Source organism: Sylvia atricapilla, chromosome 4 (genome assembly GCF_009819655.1).
Source record: "Sylvia atricapilla isolate bSylAtr1 chromosome 4, bSylAtr1.pri, whole genome shotgun sequence".
NCBI classification, from domain to species: Eukaryota; Metazoa; Chordata; class Aves; order Passeriformes; family Sylviidae; genus Sylvia; species Sylvia atricapilla.
The window spans coordinates 7701556-7717974 of NC_089143.1; the positions used below are offsets into that span (position 1 = coordinate 7701556).

At 35.6% G+C, this 16419-nt stretch overlaps 1 protein-coding gene across 1 annotated transcript in view; it reads left to right on the forward strand.

Annotated features, from left to right (window-relative positions):
* The window catches only part of GABRA2 (gamma-aminobutyric acid type A receptor subunit alpha2), a 58345-nt gene that overhangs the window by 27512 nt on the left and 14414 nt on the right, over positions 1–16419 (forward strand). The window contains exons 4-6 of the mRNA XM_066317053.1: positions 10872–11092; positions 12952–13034; positions 16022–16165. Of these exons, the coding sequence (XP_066173150.1) occupies positions 10872–11092; positions 12952–13034; positions 16022–16165 (448 nt within the window). The remainder of the gene's footprint in view (positions 1–10871; positions 11093–12951; positions 13035–16021; positions 16166–16419) is intronic.

Sequence of the window (16419 nt, forward strand, 5' to 3'; positions counted from 1 at the left end):
TTTTCGTGGCACATTGTGCATTTTAAAAGTTATTTGCTTACTGACTACCAGATAATCATAGCTTTGGAGAATATATTCTGGCAGGGGTTTGTGTTTGTTTTTTTGTGTGGGATAGTTTCAGTTTCCAAACTCCATTTTGATAATTATGAATACACTAGTAAGGCTTCACATGAAAGGCCATTTCCTAGGAGAAGTAGACTTTTGTTTTTATTCCTGTACATATTGCTGATTCTTTGGAGGTTTTTTTTTCTAATGATTTTAAGTTTATGAAATTTTTCACATTTTGTTAATAATTTTGTAAAAAAGGTGTCCACAGCTATGTAAAAAGATGATATGAACATCTTGACCTTGTTGTTCTAGTATCTCATGACTTTAGAGTGGTAAAGTCTTGCATTTATAGTAGGCCTGTGTAACAGGGAGATGATATTAATCCACTTTTAAAGATGAGAACTGAGGCACAAGGAAATTTACCCAAAGCTGTGCAAGTCATCTGTGCTCAGTGGAAATATATTGAAAAGCTCCTTGAGTCTATTCCCTCACTCTCAACACACTTTTGACATCAGTGGATAAATGTATGGAGAACTCTGGGTGTCTATTTGCACAGATACACTGGCAGTGCAGTAAGGGGTCAGCTCCTTTGATGCTCTAGCAGATATCTGCAGAGGTGTTAATCCAAGCACAGTGCAGTGCATCAGAACAGCAGCTGTTGCTCTAATGGGTAGGTTTATTTGCAGATAAGTAGATAGATAAGTAAGAGCAGCTTAATTCTTATTACTACAAGCTTCAGGGTTAATTTAGCTTGTTCTGTTGATAATTATAAAATAATTTTGAAACGTATGAGCAGTCAATTAGAAAATTCCAACATGTGAGTTCTGAAATAATAGCTTCCAAACATCACGTATTCTGTCGAACATGAAGGTGACATTAGAGTCTTAACCATGAGTATTTTTTCATTTTTGGAGCTGCAGGACTGAATCAGTAATGTAAACTATTATACAGAGGATTCATTGATATTTTCTTCTGTAAATGTTGGAAACTCTGGGATATTATATATTTTTTAAAATTTCTTCCTTAAAAGACTTCATTGGAAGAATGAGTTGGACTCTTGCCCATGTCCTCCAGAATTTTCAGAGGACCCCAAACTCAGATTTTTTCAGGAAGGCTGTGTCCCAGCCCCTGAAGTCCTCTGCTGTCTCAATGGGAATGGTGAGGCCCTCACTCACGTGGGGTATTTAGGCTGAACACTGCTGTTGCCCAAAACTCTCATGATTATTGGTGCCCCTAGGATTCCTTCCACTGGGGTTTCTTACAGTAATAAAATCATCAGGTGTGTGAATGCACCCCTTTGCATGATCCATTCTCCAGTTTGTTTTTTTCCTCCTTAATTAGTATCTTGTGAAGAGAAATGGTACTTAAAAGAAGAGGGCTGCTTTTGAAAACAGGAGAGGGACTCACTGACATGGGAGATGTCTAATATGCATTTAGAATACAGAAGAAGGAAGTGGCACACAGGCAGTGATGGGTGGATTGGAGCTAAGGATGCAGTTCTCACATAGTGTTGATTCACAAAGTTGATAAAATGTAATTCTAACCTTTGTTTTGAACTGCTCTGAATTTGTGAGGTTTCAGTTTTCCTCACAAGCAGTTCCCATTGATGATAATATATTATGGTGCACGATCTGCGACTTGGTGTGGTTGCTAGAATGTGGGGTTTTATTCATATTTGCTGTATTTTTCCAGTATCACAACTTTGCCAAGAAATAATTATGTCCAGGGGAATCTGATCTTTGACTGATTTTAAGCTAGCTGAAGTTGCCATTGCTAAATTCAAGAAGTAGTAGCTGAGGCTAAAATTGGTCTCCTAATGTGTTAAGAGTTGAAAATATTTGGTGCTTGTAGTGGATTAACATTTTAACTAAGTTCAAAAGATGCTGCTCTCTGTTCTTACCAAAATAGTCAGCTACCAAATCTGTTCCCTCTTGGTCAGGAGTCTGTTGCAAACTGTGCTTCAAATGAACAAAAATATTTGGGTATCTATCATTTGTGTCAAAGAAAAGCTATTGTATGTCAACCACTCTATTTAATGTCAATTATGCAGTGCTAATATATAAGAATTTTCAACTTCCTTTTGCAAACTAGTGAGAATCAAGGATGGCAAAGCAAAACACGGGTTTAAACAGATTTTACTTTCCCTCTTCTGTCTTTTTGAGCTGTTATTTCTCAGAAATGTTCAAGTTCAGTATTGTGATGCTATGCCTTATAGGCTTCCAAGCCAATCAGTGATACAAATTTATTTTGACATTAGCCCGAGAGAAGAAAAGCTCATTGTTTAGAAAAACAAACAAATGAAAAATTGGACAGAACAGTGAAAAACAAAGCATCTCTTAATTTTCTGAAGAGTTATAGGACTAAATTATTATTGCAGAGGTTAATTAAAGATTTTTTCATGAAATTAGAATGTTTAATATTTGAAAATTCAGAGGTGAAGGATGAACTTAGTTGGATTATAATTTGTAGAATAAAAAGGATTCAAAATTAAGCTTGATTTTTTTTTCTGTTTTTAAAAATTAATTATTTGAAATCTGGTAGACTGTACCACCATGGTACATCTACATGCTGCTATCTTGCATTTCATCACTGAAAACAATGTATTTTTTACCTCTTTTCTCAGACTTGGTGTCTTTCCAGGCTCTTCTGACACTTTGGCTCCTAAAATTTCCTCCATAGTCATAGACATAGTAAGTGCTGATGTCCGCAGCTGAAAAAGAAAAAAATAAATGAGACGTCAAGCAATAGTTATTTTGTGTAAGATAGATTATGTAGGCACTGAGGCCCTTTATATAAGGTGTACTGTGAAAAAGGATTTGCCAAGATTTAGCAAATTTTGCCTCAGAAGAGTCTGGGAGTGGTCCTCCCTGCATTCCTACAATACACTAGGTAGTGGGACTTGAATCAGTTTAACTGCAGTATTAAAACTAAGAAGCTTTCTGAAACTTTTGTATTTCAACTTGCAGTCTTAGATTTTCACTGTTATTGTGGAGTTTTGCTGCGGTTACACCTTTATCCCCAAGTCATTTGTAAACAAGTTTTTCCTAGTTTCTGGATGATAGACTTCTCATTTTTTACTTTGACTTCCAGGAACGGAAATGTTTCTCTGTAGACATCATCATACACAGCTACTTCATCACTCCACACACTTACATCTCATCAGTTTTCAACTCACATGTCAATAAGTGTTTCTGATTTTTCAAATATGGCCAGAATAGAAGTTTTCAGGGAAGACTGAAAGTCAAATGCAGAAATTACCAGAAAGGTTCTTTAGAGAATTCATCACTACAACTGAGGATGGTTCCTTAGAGACAGTGACTGAACTTGGAACACTGTTATTTTTTTTTTTCTGTTTGTTTTTTCAGATTTCCTCGTTTCTGTTTGTATTTCAGATTTTGTTTGGGTTTTGTTTTTTTTTTTTTCCAATGGAACTTATTTTAGCTCTGTTTAGTTTCTGTTTAGCTAGAATTCCTTGACTTAAGAGATGCTTTACAGAGCTGGTATGATATGTAAGTCTGGACAGAATAAGGGAATGCATCAGGATGATTTTTTTTTCAAGAGGATTTTTAAAAAATACTGCAATTACTTTAATGAAATTATTATTTGAACTCAGTAAGAGAAGATTAAAGAGTAAAAGAAATGATAAATACACTTAGACTTTTTAGGTTTTGGGGAGCATTGGGGAACATCTAGGTTGTGTTTTTATAGTTGATATGTTTCTGAAAAGTCAATAAACTTGTTGCTTTATTCCATTTTATTACTGGCTCAGGTAATTTGCAAGTTAAATCCATGCACTGAAATTTTGATGAGAATATCTCACATGATCTCTTTCAGAGTTTCTGTCCTTTTATTATTTTGGGAAGGCTTTTTCCTCTGAGCAGCATCCTGCCAAGTGGATCAATATTAGAGATTGATTTGTCAGTCTGTGTCCAAGCCTGTCACTGCTGTTTGCTCTCTCTGTACCTTTGTTTGGATTCCTGTTCCTGGCACCAGGCATCCACTGGATTTCAGGGTTGCTCTTTCTCTATGTCTGAATAAAAAAGGGATAATGACAAATGTTTTTATTTTCAGTGACAGCAGTGGGAAAAATGTCCTGTAGTCTCTTTTCTAAGTAATCCCTATTCATATCTTTTACAGAACTCTTATCCCTGCTTGGTGCTTCTTTTAGACTCAGAGTTCACTCTACATCAGGTATATGGAAAAAAAGAGAGGGCAAATTATTCAGAGAAGGTCCTTTTCATAAATGAATATGAATAGAAAGACATTTTCTTCCCTAGACGCTATCATTCAAACTGGTTAAACACATTTTTTCCAGATTTTTTTTAATACTTCATGTTTCGATTAAATGCTTAGACAAAAATGACTGAAGTTGACAGATTAGGCAGAAATAAAAGACTTGAAATGAGTTCTTCAAATAGAGAAAAATTGTGCTGCAATTCCCTAGAAATATTCCACATATTCTTGATAGTATTAAAGGTCATATGTATCTGGCAGACATTAGTTGTGTATTTAAAAATGTTTCTTTGAAATGCAGTGATGGGACTGTGTTTCAGTTTTCAACACGGGCTGTTAGGGCTTTTGATAAAAAATAACCAACAGTGCAGTTTCAAACCACAGTCCTCCTTCCCCAGAATATTTTCAAGGATTCTGCTCTCTAATGTGGAAGATCCACACTCTGAAAGACCTGAAGGGAATTTCTGGCTGTCTGCTATTTCCATGTTCTGTGTTGTGTACACGTCAGGAGGTAGGTTTTGGAGAAGAGGAAATGGGCTCAGTTTATTTATCTGTGCAGTGAGATTTAATGTTGATGCACAAGGTGCTTGTACAGAGCCTGGGTAGTCAGTGCTGGAGCATTGAGGGGGTTTGGAGGAGAATCTTTCAGTTCTCATATTTTGCGACAGTTGCTTGCTTTTTGAGAGGAAAAAAGTAGAAAGTGAGATGGATTGTTTGTCCAATCTGTTAGGTGGGCCTAGGTAAAGCCAGGCAGTACAGTGATGAAGTAGCTTATGCAGACTGTTGTAGCTTGTTAGTCCTTCTGTGTGCCATCTGCACCCTGCACAGATCTGCCCACAGAGACAACCACCCAGACAGCCAGCTAATGATGTGATCCTCCCACTGGAAAGCTAATTTCAGCACTCACTGAAAATGTCCAGTGGGCAAGTTTAATAAGTTGAATTGCAAAAGTTGCATCACAAACTTGCACTTGTCACACTGACGAATGTCAGGTTATGGTAACAGTGTATATACTGGGCAGATTGGTTTTCTTTGACTAATTAAATTACGTTTTTTGCATTTTTTAAATTTTTTTTAATTGCATTTTTTAAATCTTCTGTCTAAACTCCTTAGTTTAGAAAGTAATTTTGATGCTTAGGTGCCTACCAATCATGTTAGTATTCTGCAGCACCAGTTACTAAGATTGTTAATGTTTTTTACACAAATCCAAAAGAAAAACTTACATGTTTCCTTATGGCAGATATAAAAACAAGAACATACATTTTAAGAATTAAAATGAAGAAATTATACTGACATAAAAATAAATATTAATATGCAATTCCTATATTAGCTAGGCAAGATTTAGGTCCATGGATCTGAACTGTTTCATCAGTGTATCAACCACAGTATTTCTAACTGTTTTAAGGATGAAAAGCTATATGTGCCATTTCCTCTTTGCTTGCTTCTAATTTTTTTTATTCTAGAAGTTTTATATTTTACAGTATTTAAAATTTGTTTTTGTGGTTATATATACATGTCTGTTAATGACTTTAAGAGCGGTCAGGAAAAAGACAAACATACTTTAGATAAATGACTAAGAAAAATCTTTACAAGCAGGGAATGAAGAACTCTGGCTTGAACTATTCATTAAACAAAATGCTGTGTTCCAGAAGGTAATTAATAAAATGTTCCATCTGCTTCAGGACAATACTGCTTGCTAATGGACACTTGCAATTTTTGAGGTATTTGGAACATGTCCATCTTTACTCCGGATCCTAAGGCTGCCAGAATCTGCCAACCATAATTGGAAAGGATGAGAGTACATTTTTTCTTGGTTGAACTTTCCCCATGCAAATCTGACCTTCAGAAAAAAAAACAAAAACAAAAACAAAACACAACAACAAAAAAAAACAAAACCCCAAAACAAAAAAAACCCACAAAAACCAAAAACCAAAAAACAAACAAACAAAAAAAAACCCCAAAAATACCAAACCAAAAAAAACCCCAAAACCAAAAAAAAAAACCCAAAAAACCCCCCAAAATACTGCCAATATAGTGGGGAGGCTTTGCTTGTACTCAGGTCAGTTAAAGCTTTTGCCAGTGGTATTAACATTATTTTTTATTGTGCATAGTGTTACGCACAACAACTGCATATTAAAACAAGAATGAAATTTCCTCACCACTTTATTCTTCTGACCATAGAACTGGCAGAGGGTCAAGTGCTTCGTAAAACTGTAGCAAGAATCTCATTGTCTGTACCTAAAATTTCATGTAAGGTAGTATAACACATATTTGAAAGATTATGTTCTGTTGTACTGCATTAGAGTCTGACTGTATAAGCACCATTTTAGACACAACACGGTAGGAAGCACTTTCTTGCCTAGAAATCATCACAGGAGTCCTCTGAGGATCTGGAAGTATGCTCCTGTGATTTTGTGGAGATACTGCACTATATACTGGAGAGTGGTTAGGTCATGTCCAAAGAGGGCAGTTCTTTTACATAGGAGAATATCTGCAGAATGAATTAAATTAGTATCAGGTATTAATCTGAGTATGTTTTTCTAGAGTCCAGATTTCTCTTTGTCACAGAACATCAGTCTTGACTGAAAAGTAAACAATATGCAGCATTTTCCAGAAAGTGGTGTATATAAAATATATCAAATAGGAATTAGTCTCAAAATCCTTATGTAGCATCTTTTTGTAGCTGGATTTTTATCATATTTATTATATTCAAAAGTACTTCCATACCTTCCTTTTTTCCCCATTTTTTTAATATGGTAAACATCAGTAGGGATCTTCATGGTCATAAGTAGAATAGATTTGGCACAGAAGGGAACATGGGAGCACTGGGATGCAAAGACAGGGGTTGCATTTTGCTTCAAATAATAGTTTTAAATGGATAATGAACAAATTGAGATCCCAATACATCCATTTAAAAAATGCAAAGAAGTCTGTAGAAAGATAAGTTATTTAAGAACTATGTGAGATTTTACTACCATTGTGGTAAATGGAAACAGAAGGTGTTTGTCATCATTCACACCAAATCTTGGTTTATTCCCTATTTCTATCTTCTAAATGAGATGTTGTGAAATAAGGACCTCCAGCACAGACTGGATGGTGTTACAAACCACCCTAAACATGAGGATAACTCAGGTTCTTATTAATTGGTCCCTGGGAGTGGATTAGCGTGAAACAACCCTGAATGATCAGTGTTTTTAAATGCACACACATACATATGTATGAGTTAATTTGGAAATTTTTGGTTGCAAAGGAAAGGAAGTATGTAGCCATTTTTGGGTTTTGTTATCAATAGCAATATAGTAATACAAAAGCATAAAAATAACACTGAAGAATATTTATAAGGAAATGAAAGAAAGAGAGAGATAGGAGAAGAATAGATAGATACCACCATGCATGGATTCAACCAGACTTGATGTCATTTCAATGTTTGTTAGTCCAAGTGATGGTCACAGTTTGGATCTGCCAGGGGTGGGGGAAGCCTATGAGACACTGAGTTCAATAGGATAATAAATGTTCAGGTTTGCATGGGAGTGCCCAGACACTGCTCATGGGGCAAGGAGTTTTATATTGTCTTTTGCAGCACTATGGACCTGTTGCAACTGTGGATCATGTACAGTCCTCTGGTGGAAGACCCCAGAAATCAGTCTGGCAGCTATGGTCTCCTGCTGCCAAACCCAGCCAGGACTAATTTTCACCACATCTACTGAGCTGCCTTTTCTTGTGGATATATTCCTCTCAGCCTTGTTCGGTTCTTTGGCCTGAGATAATGGGACATTAGTACCCCTTTTATCTTATCTTAAGTTCCCATCAGAAGGCTTAATTTACTGTCCAGATTTCCAGGAATCCACTGAGGCATGTTGGGGAGAGGCAGAGGGGAGTTCTGTGGTCTCAGATGAGCAGTTGCTTCCTTATACAGTTTGCCATAGTGGGCAAAGTCCTTTGGTGATTACCTTAACAGAGTTTGAGCCATTAACCATTGCCTGTGGAACAGTCAGAGGTTTCTCAGAAGGGTCTCCCAAGGCTACAGCTCATTCTACTGCTCATTCTTTCCTGCTCATTCTACTTCCTTAGCTGTTGCCATGCAGCAGATGCCGGTTTTTGTGAGATGTTGTTTTGATTTAGTGGCATTTAATCTCTGCCTTTTTTTCCCCTACTTTTTATTTCTCTCGTTATTCTTTTTATGTATGTTGGAATACAGTAAAATAGCACGATCTTTGAGGTTTTTAATTTATGGAAGCATTGCAGAAAAGTTCAGATTTATATTCTAATTATTTATGTGCAGGGATGTTAGTCAAAAGAACCTGTAGGACATATCACTGACTCCTGTTGCATTTCAGTGGAATTTCAAAGTCTTTATCCCTTCAGGCTATTCTTCCCAATTCTTTATACCTCAAACATCAGTTTTGCCATAAAAATGATTTATTGGTAAAGCCTCTCAGATGAAAACCACAAGGAGACTCTTAGGGCAGTTGTTTTCTTTTAATTACCTGGTACTTCTATCCAGATTTCATATATTCCCCTGCTGTTCCTGATCCTCCATGATATTATGCATTTTGTCACTTTCCCTGTTCTGCAACTGATCTGATAGGTAACTTGCTATTTGTAAATGGGATTTTAAGTCACATGATATTTAACAAATAAAACTTCATAACAAATAAAACTTCATATAAATCAACAAATAAAAGAAGACAATTAAATGTGATCTATCATAGAGAGTGAGCAAACCACTTGTTATGAGGCAGTGTCTCTAGCAGTGATGAGGTACTGAACAAAATCAAGTATAATATCAAAGAAGTACATGTTTTAGAGGTTTGTAATTTTGTGTTAAACAGATATATTTACTAAAATATTATGAGGGATAATAAAAAATGGGATTAAAGAAAAACAAATTAATTTTCAGTGTACTGTCATGCTAGTTTTATTTAATATTTTTTTAAATATTTTAAATCTTAGTTAAAAAAATGACAATTTTATTACACTAATGTATGGCCTCTTGGTGTAGCTAAAAACTGAGCTTCTGGTTTTTGTCAGGTTAGTTTATAAGTATCCATAATTTCCAAAATATCTCTTTGCATTTTTTGCTGTTTATAAAGAGAACTGCTTTGTCTCCTGCCCCTGTCATGCTCCTTCACCTAACAAAATTCTCTTTTCTTTGTTCCTTATGCTCTCCTTAGCCTCTGGCACTGACCTGGAAAAGGTCCTCGCAGCCCTTTGGCTCCCAGGCCAAGGAGCTGAAGAGAGCTGTCACTTGTGCTGTCTAGTCAGCACTCCCTTTGTATCACTGTATGATTGATGGAGAAGAACCTTAAGCCTTGTTAATCAGCACACAAGGGAGCCAGCAGAAAATGATTGAGGCTGATAAGTTCCTTGCAGTCACTTTTATATTGTAATCCCTTGAAAAGTTTACATTGGTTAAATTTTATCAGGCCTTGTCCATTCAAAGTAGTTTACTCGAAAATGGTTTATGCAGAGCAATTGCAGTAGTACAGACTCTTGCAGCATACTAATATTTTGAAGTCATGAGACCACATTTTGTATCTGTCCAGCAAAACAAAATTGCACCAAGGTAGCATTTGCCAGTATGCCGAATACTGTTTGCTTCCAAAATAGTTTTTAAGCTCTCCTATATCCAATTTTTATGCTGTGCTGTCAGAAGCAAAACACTAAACCCCTTTCCAGCTCCATTTTGAAAATAGCTGATGAATTTACATTTTCGATGTTTAATCAGTTTTTTGTTCGTTTGTGTTGTGGTTTAACCCCAGCCAGCAACCAGCTGAAGGGCAGCAAAACCCACCAGATGGGATACCAAGGGCTGGTTGACACAGGCATCTGGTCTAGGTCATCAGTCTGTTTTGGCTTGCATCCCTTTTTTCCCAGTTGTACTACCTTCCCAGGACTAGGCATCAGAGGAAGGTTCACCAGGCAGTGTGTGTCACCTGGTTATCATCAGATGTTGTTTCCTACCTGTGTACTTCCGTTCATAAATTCCACACCACTCCAGAGCCTTGCATTCCTCTTTGGAAAAATCTTCTATCATTCTGCTTGTATATACTGTACCTTTTATGGGTTGCCTTGTTTCCTTAATTCCAGGCTCAGCCATTCTCCATGCTCTTGAAATGCTGGGTTACTGTACAGGAGAAGATACTGAATGAACTATTTAAATGTCTTCCTGTGTATTTTTTCCTTACTTTCCTTCCTTACTGTCTTTGCTGAAATTACCCATGTAATGGATACTTTGTATATCAGATACAGAAATCTAAATATTGAATCTAGATAGTGAATAAATATTGAAATCTAAACATCTAAATCTTGAATCTAAATATTTCAATATTCTAAATATTGAAATATTGAACTCTTTCAATATTTAAATATTTAAAAACAACAATATTTAAAAACACCATCTAGCAATCATGAGGAAGAATGTTATACTCTTGATTCATTGACTTCCTGTTCATTATTCTCGTGATGATTGTTCCCCCTTGACAATTTTACCAAGGGAATTTTGCAAGCCAAGCTTTTCTATCTTTGTTCTTAGAGAGCAGATTAGTGTTTGGTTGTGTCAAAACCAGCACACCTTTATTCCATTACAGGAGTACACAATAGATGTTTTCTTCCGTCAGCGGTGGAAAGATGAGAGATTAAAGTTTAAAGGCCCAATGAACATTCTTCGACTGAACAACCTGATGGCCAGCAAAATCTGGACCCCAGATACATTTTTTCACAATGGGAAGAAGTCAGTGGCTCACAACATGACGATGCCAAACAAGCTTCTACGAATCCAGGACGATGGGACACTCTTGTACACCATGAGGTACATGTCTGTTCATGTCTTCTCTACTCATCTGATTTTTTTTTAAATTTGAACAATTAAATCAGATTTCAGGAGGGCTCTCCTTTATTTTGTTTCTGTCTAAGCAGCAAGCAAGCTAAAAAAATGTATGTTTTCAGTTCTCTTAAAAGTCTCTTGGCTGATAATGCGTTAGATCAGTTTTCCTATGTGTGCCTCAGTTTTCATATTTTTATAATGTATTGAAGATATTGAAAACCTGAATAAAGTTGTTTGACCTTCAGATAAAGTTTACCAACTGTCTTAGAATGATTAAAATAGTGTAGGAGTTTAGCTTGTTACTGCAGCCATTGTACTGAATATGTGAGATCCTAAGCAAAATTTTTATTAAGATCAGGAGCAATAAAAAATAGAGCAAGAATAAAGAGGTTATAAGGTCTTAAAGTCTTTTCAGCAGGAGCTAAGTGAAAATATATCTTACTCCATAATTAGAGTTTCTCTATATCTAATTAAAATATTTAACTTAGAACTTTGATTTTTTTCTTCTTGTGCATCCTTTGTAGCTAAGATAAATATTTAGCTAGTAAAATCTAATAAATTTGCTTAGAAAATAGAATATAGAATATGAAAATTATAAAAAACCACATATATACAGTTATTAGTAGCATTTTTATAAAACCGATTTCTTATTTGGCAACTCTTTTGTCAATAATATTACTGTTTGAAACCATTATGAAGTATAAGTTGGGTCAGGTTAATTTTAATTAACTAAACATTTTTGTTACTTGTAAGTATGTTGGTTCTCAGAGTAGGAGACTGAAGCATTCACTGATCCAACTGTTTTGCCTAGATTTTAAACAGCTGTTTTTATTACGTCTACATAAAATGATTATGTGATTTACATCAGAGGCTCATGCTCTTCTTTCCTTTGCCTTCAGCTCTTTGCTGATTCTTCTCTCTCAGTGCCCCTTGAATCCAGATAAACATTCCTGGGGAGTGGAAGAGTAGAAATACGAAATATTTTTGGTGGAAGGCTGGGAGAAAATAGCAGAGGATACAATGACTAGGATACAAAAACGGGGAGTACAGAAGGATGTAACTGGTGTTTGGGGCTCGATGAAGAGGCATACAGAAAAAATCTTTACCCAGAAAAGACTTACAGGATTGGAAGGAGAAACTTAGAGGAGTTTTTTTGTTATTTTTTTAATTTATTTTTTTAAATTAAAAATAATGAGGAAGTCCATGAAAAGCTTTCTTCAAATAGTTTTAGATTATTTTTTACTGTACTAATCCTCATATATGATACTGGGAGATTGCTGGGTTTATTTTTTTCATAAAATGGGCAAAATTAGATGCTTTGTTAACATACATGCACTTTACATAAATATAATCACTGGTAACATGGAGAATGAGCAACAGAAACCTTTTGAAAGAACACAAATATTTTTTATCTGTATCTTCCATTCAAACTGTAAAAAAATTAAATTCTGAAGACTGGAGTAAGGTTCTTTAGCAAGTTAATTGTATTTTAGATGCCTTTTTAATGAGCCTTTAAGAACTGAAATGGCACACATGTACCTCAGAATATTATGAGAAGAAAATTATTGTTCTTAATAACCTGGCATTACTTAATTTGTATTTTTCTTTAAATGACCTTTGTTCATAATTTTGAGGTCAGCTTTTACCGGTTCTTGATGTGATAAGTAAATGCCTTTCAAAGGAACACATAAAACAGAAGTAAAAGCCAATTTAAATTCTTGTTTGTTTAATATAAAATTTCAATTCAGTCTACTGAATTGGCATGAACTCTATTCATTTCTGTGGAACTGATTTTCTTGTCCTGCTAAATGACTTAAATGCATAGAAGTCTTTTGCCTTTTTAGGCTTACAGTCCAAGCTGAATGTCCAATGCACTTGGAGGACTTCCCCATGGATGCTCACTCATGCCCACTGAAATTTGGCAGCTGTAAGTATATAATGTGAAATACAGCCTTTTGTTAGTGGATATCTAACACCTCACAGCATAATTTTGTTTCAGTAAATTGACACATGAGAAATGTAAGCCACAAGGTGGGACTTTGAAAAAAAAAAATTGTACCCTGACACATCAAAAATTTTTTTTCCTCTATTCAAGTGTTGTGCCTTCTAGTGTATTTAAAAGATTTTATTACTCCAGTTAACAATTAACACCCTGCAGCTGATCATCACTGCACTGGTCTTCTGTCATTGCAGTGTGCAAATCATGCTGATGAACACAGAACTGGATGCATGTAGCCTGTGTAGTATTAACAAAGAGCAGATCTAAGACTTCAGTGAGCAGGTTTTTTGAATTTATCTCAACAACTTAGTTTCTCTTTATTGTTAACTGTATTTTTAATGTTCTTATTCAAGGAAGGCAATAACCAATGGCTTTATGTGATAAAAAAATTCATTCATTCTTTAGTGCATCTGCGTGTTATAGACAGGGGGAATTTGACCTCACTGGTATTATTTTTAACAGCAGCATTATTTCACTTTCTCAGATTACAGCCATTCTTCTTCTTCATAGATATATTTCTTGGATTTTGTACACAAAAAGTGTTGTTTTGTTTGGTTTGGTTTGGTTTTTTTTTTGTTGTTGTTGTTTTTTTTTGTTTTGTTTTGTTTTGTTTCGTTTGGCTGCAGACTGAATTCTCTGCTGGGCCCAGGAAAGGAAATAGTTTTTTTTTGAGGAAAGAAGTAAAAACCTGTAAATTCTGCCTGACTGTACAATAATTGTAGAACCACAGAATAGAAATCAAGGGATATGCTGCCACTAAGGACATCATTAACCCCATGATGCTTGTCACAGCACTATGCACACTCTCTCCATTATAATCCAATATGCCTTTTCCTTGGAGTTTGTAGCAAATTAAATAAAGCCTGTGCTTCTGAGGATGTTTCCACACTTGAATGAAATCTTGGCTATGGAGATAAAAGTTCATTAGAATGAATACCATTTCATGGAGACTTTTCCTGCCCCCTCAATATTATATTGGTAGTAGATAATGCAGCCTAAATAACTAACACCAGAGATGTTAGCCAGAATTGGCTCCTGACTAATAATATTTACATATATGTGCCCAGCAAGGCATGTTGGATTTATAAGGTGCTGCAGAAAAAAAGACTCATATGTAGCCTCAAAAAAACCCCTGCTGTAATAATGAAACTCATGCTCAGGCTAAAAGGCTACTTTCTTCATGACCAGTTTTAGGTTGGAAACCATTATGACTAGGTATATTAGACTTTTTGTGATCTACCTACTTTTTTTGTCTTTTTTTGGTCTTGATCCTACTTTTTTGTCTTTTTTTGGTCTTGATTGTTTGTTTTTCTTACCAGCTTGCTCTTTCTTCTCTGCCTATGATTTTCTAATAATCAGAGGAATTCTAAATGTGAGCAATGTGATTAAAGAGAAAAGTGTCCTTCAGTTCCCTCAAAGTCACCTGTGCTCCAACCTGTTGGCACATTCAGGGGACTCTGATTCCTGTTCATTTTGAATGGCTTCACACACATTTTATTTCTTTACCTAGGACTCATTTTCTAGACAACTGTGCATTTTTCAGCTTTTATTCTAGGATAGACTATGAATGATGAATAGTGGTGAAAATCAGCAGGAATCCTGAGGATTTTGGTTTAACTAAGGCAAGTTTGCCAGTGGTATATATTTGTCACAGCTCTTCATAGGCTGCTAATCTTACGTTGCTAGGAGGATCATCAGCATGTATGAATGCCTCTTTTTATACATAAGAGAAAAGCCAAACTGAATGTATGGGAGAAGCTGTAGCTTAATAGATTGCTTTTCTTTATTCTTTTCAAAAAGTCGAGCTGACAGTGAAGAGAGTGGAGACCAACCAACAATTTCCCATGCTGCTGGTTTGCATTAAAGCAGAGATATTTTTGTGGAGAGCTGGAAGGATAGATGGGAAGTGTTAAAAATCTCTGCTTGCTACCCACCTGCTAGATTTTGTTAGTCGTGCAATTTATGGCTTGTTGTGTGAAGAAGCTACTTTCTGGGCCTCTAGAGATTTCTCAAGTGCTACTGTTTGCAGACCAACAGTAATGATGCTTTACTTTTTAATTGCACTGTAATTATGGTGTGAGATTTAAAATGTACTTGTCTCAGTCAATCAAAATGAACACACAACTTCTTCCATCAGTGGTTTACCCTTTTCCTTTCTCATTCCCTTTGTCAGTAGGATATTAGACTGGAAACACTTTCAGGATATACTTTTTTTTTTTTTTTTCTTTCATACTAGTTTATTTTGAGAGACCAGACTAAATGTATGTTTGATCATGAATGTACTGAGAGAGCAGCCTGTTTAATGTCAGTGTGTCCCCCAAAATAATGGCAACTAATGAAGGTAGGCAGGACAAGGTACCAGAGCGTTGTCACTGCTGGCTTCTGTTGTGGTTTTGGTGACTCCAGACTTAAATATGGGAAGCTGTGATTTTTTTTTTTTTTTAAAGTCTGGATTTCAACTAATAATAAAATTCTCATGAAACATCCCCAAAGCTGAGAGTGGAGACAATGGAAGGTCAGAACTACACAGGAATGACTTACTGAAAATATTTTGTGTCCTAAATTTTGCAAATTGTCCTTCTTTTCATCTGCCTTGTCACAAATTATAGGATACATATAATATGTAATCTCTGGCAACTCTTTTAACAGTGTAGAAGAGATGTTGTTTGTAGTTTAGTAGAAGTAAACTGTGGTTAATAAGATCAAAAGTGAGTGCCCTGTTCCCATTCTGCAATAGGCACTTACTTAACAGTAAAGCTATTTTAAACAGCCAAAGATATTTTTTATCGCATAATTTAAAAATCTTTTGGGTGAGTTTTTATTTGAAAAATAAGTAGCTCTTGTGATTCTGTGAGTTTTGATGAACACTGTTTAATTTAAATTGCTGAAAACATATTTTACCTTGTTTCTCACAGATGCATACACAACTTCAGAAGTGACATACATTTGGACTTACAATGCTTCAGACTCAGTGCAAGTGGCACCAGATGGTTCAAGACTGAATCAGTATGATCTTTTGGGCCAAACAATTGGAAAAGAGACAGTTAAGTCAAGTACAGGTTAGTAAAAGATATTCTGGAGAAAAAGGCAGTTACTGGCTGTGAAAACTGTGTTCCAGGTGGTGTTAAAGCCTTCTGAAAAAGAATGTTGTGAAATGTGATCTATTAGGCATGTACTATACTAGTAACACAAAACTTCACTGATTCTTTCAAATGATAATTAACTTGTGATAGCAGAGGTGAACTTGCCCTCAGTAACTGTTTTTTAAAATGCTGTCTGGAGATCCATGTTAAATCTTAATGTTTGTAATCCA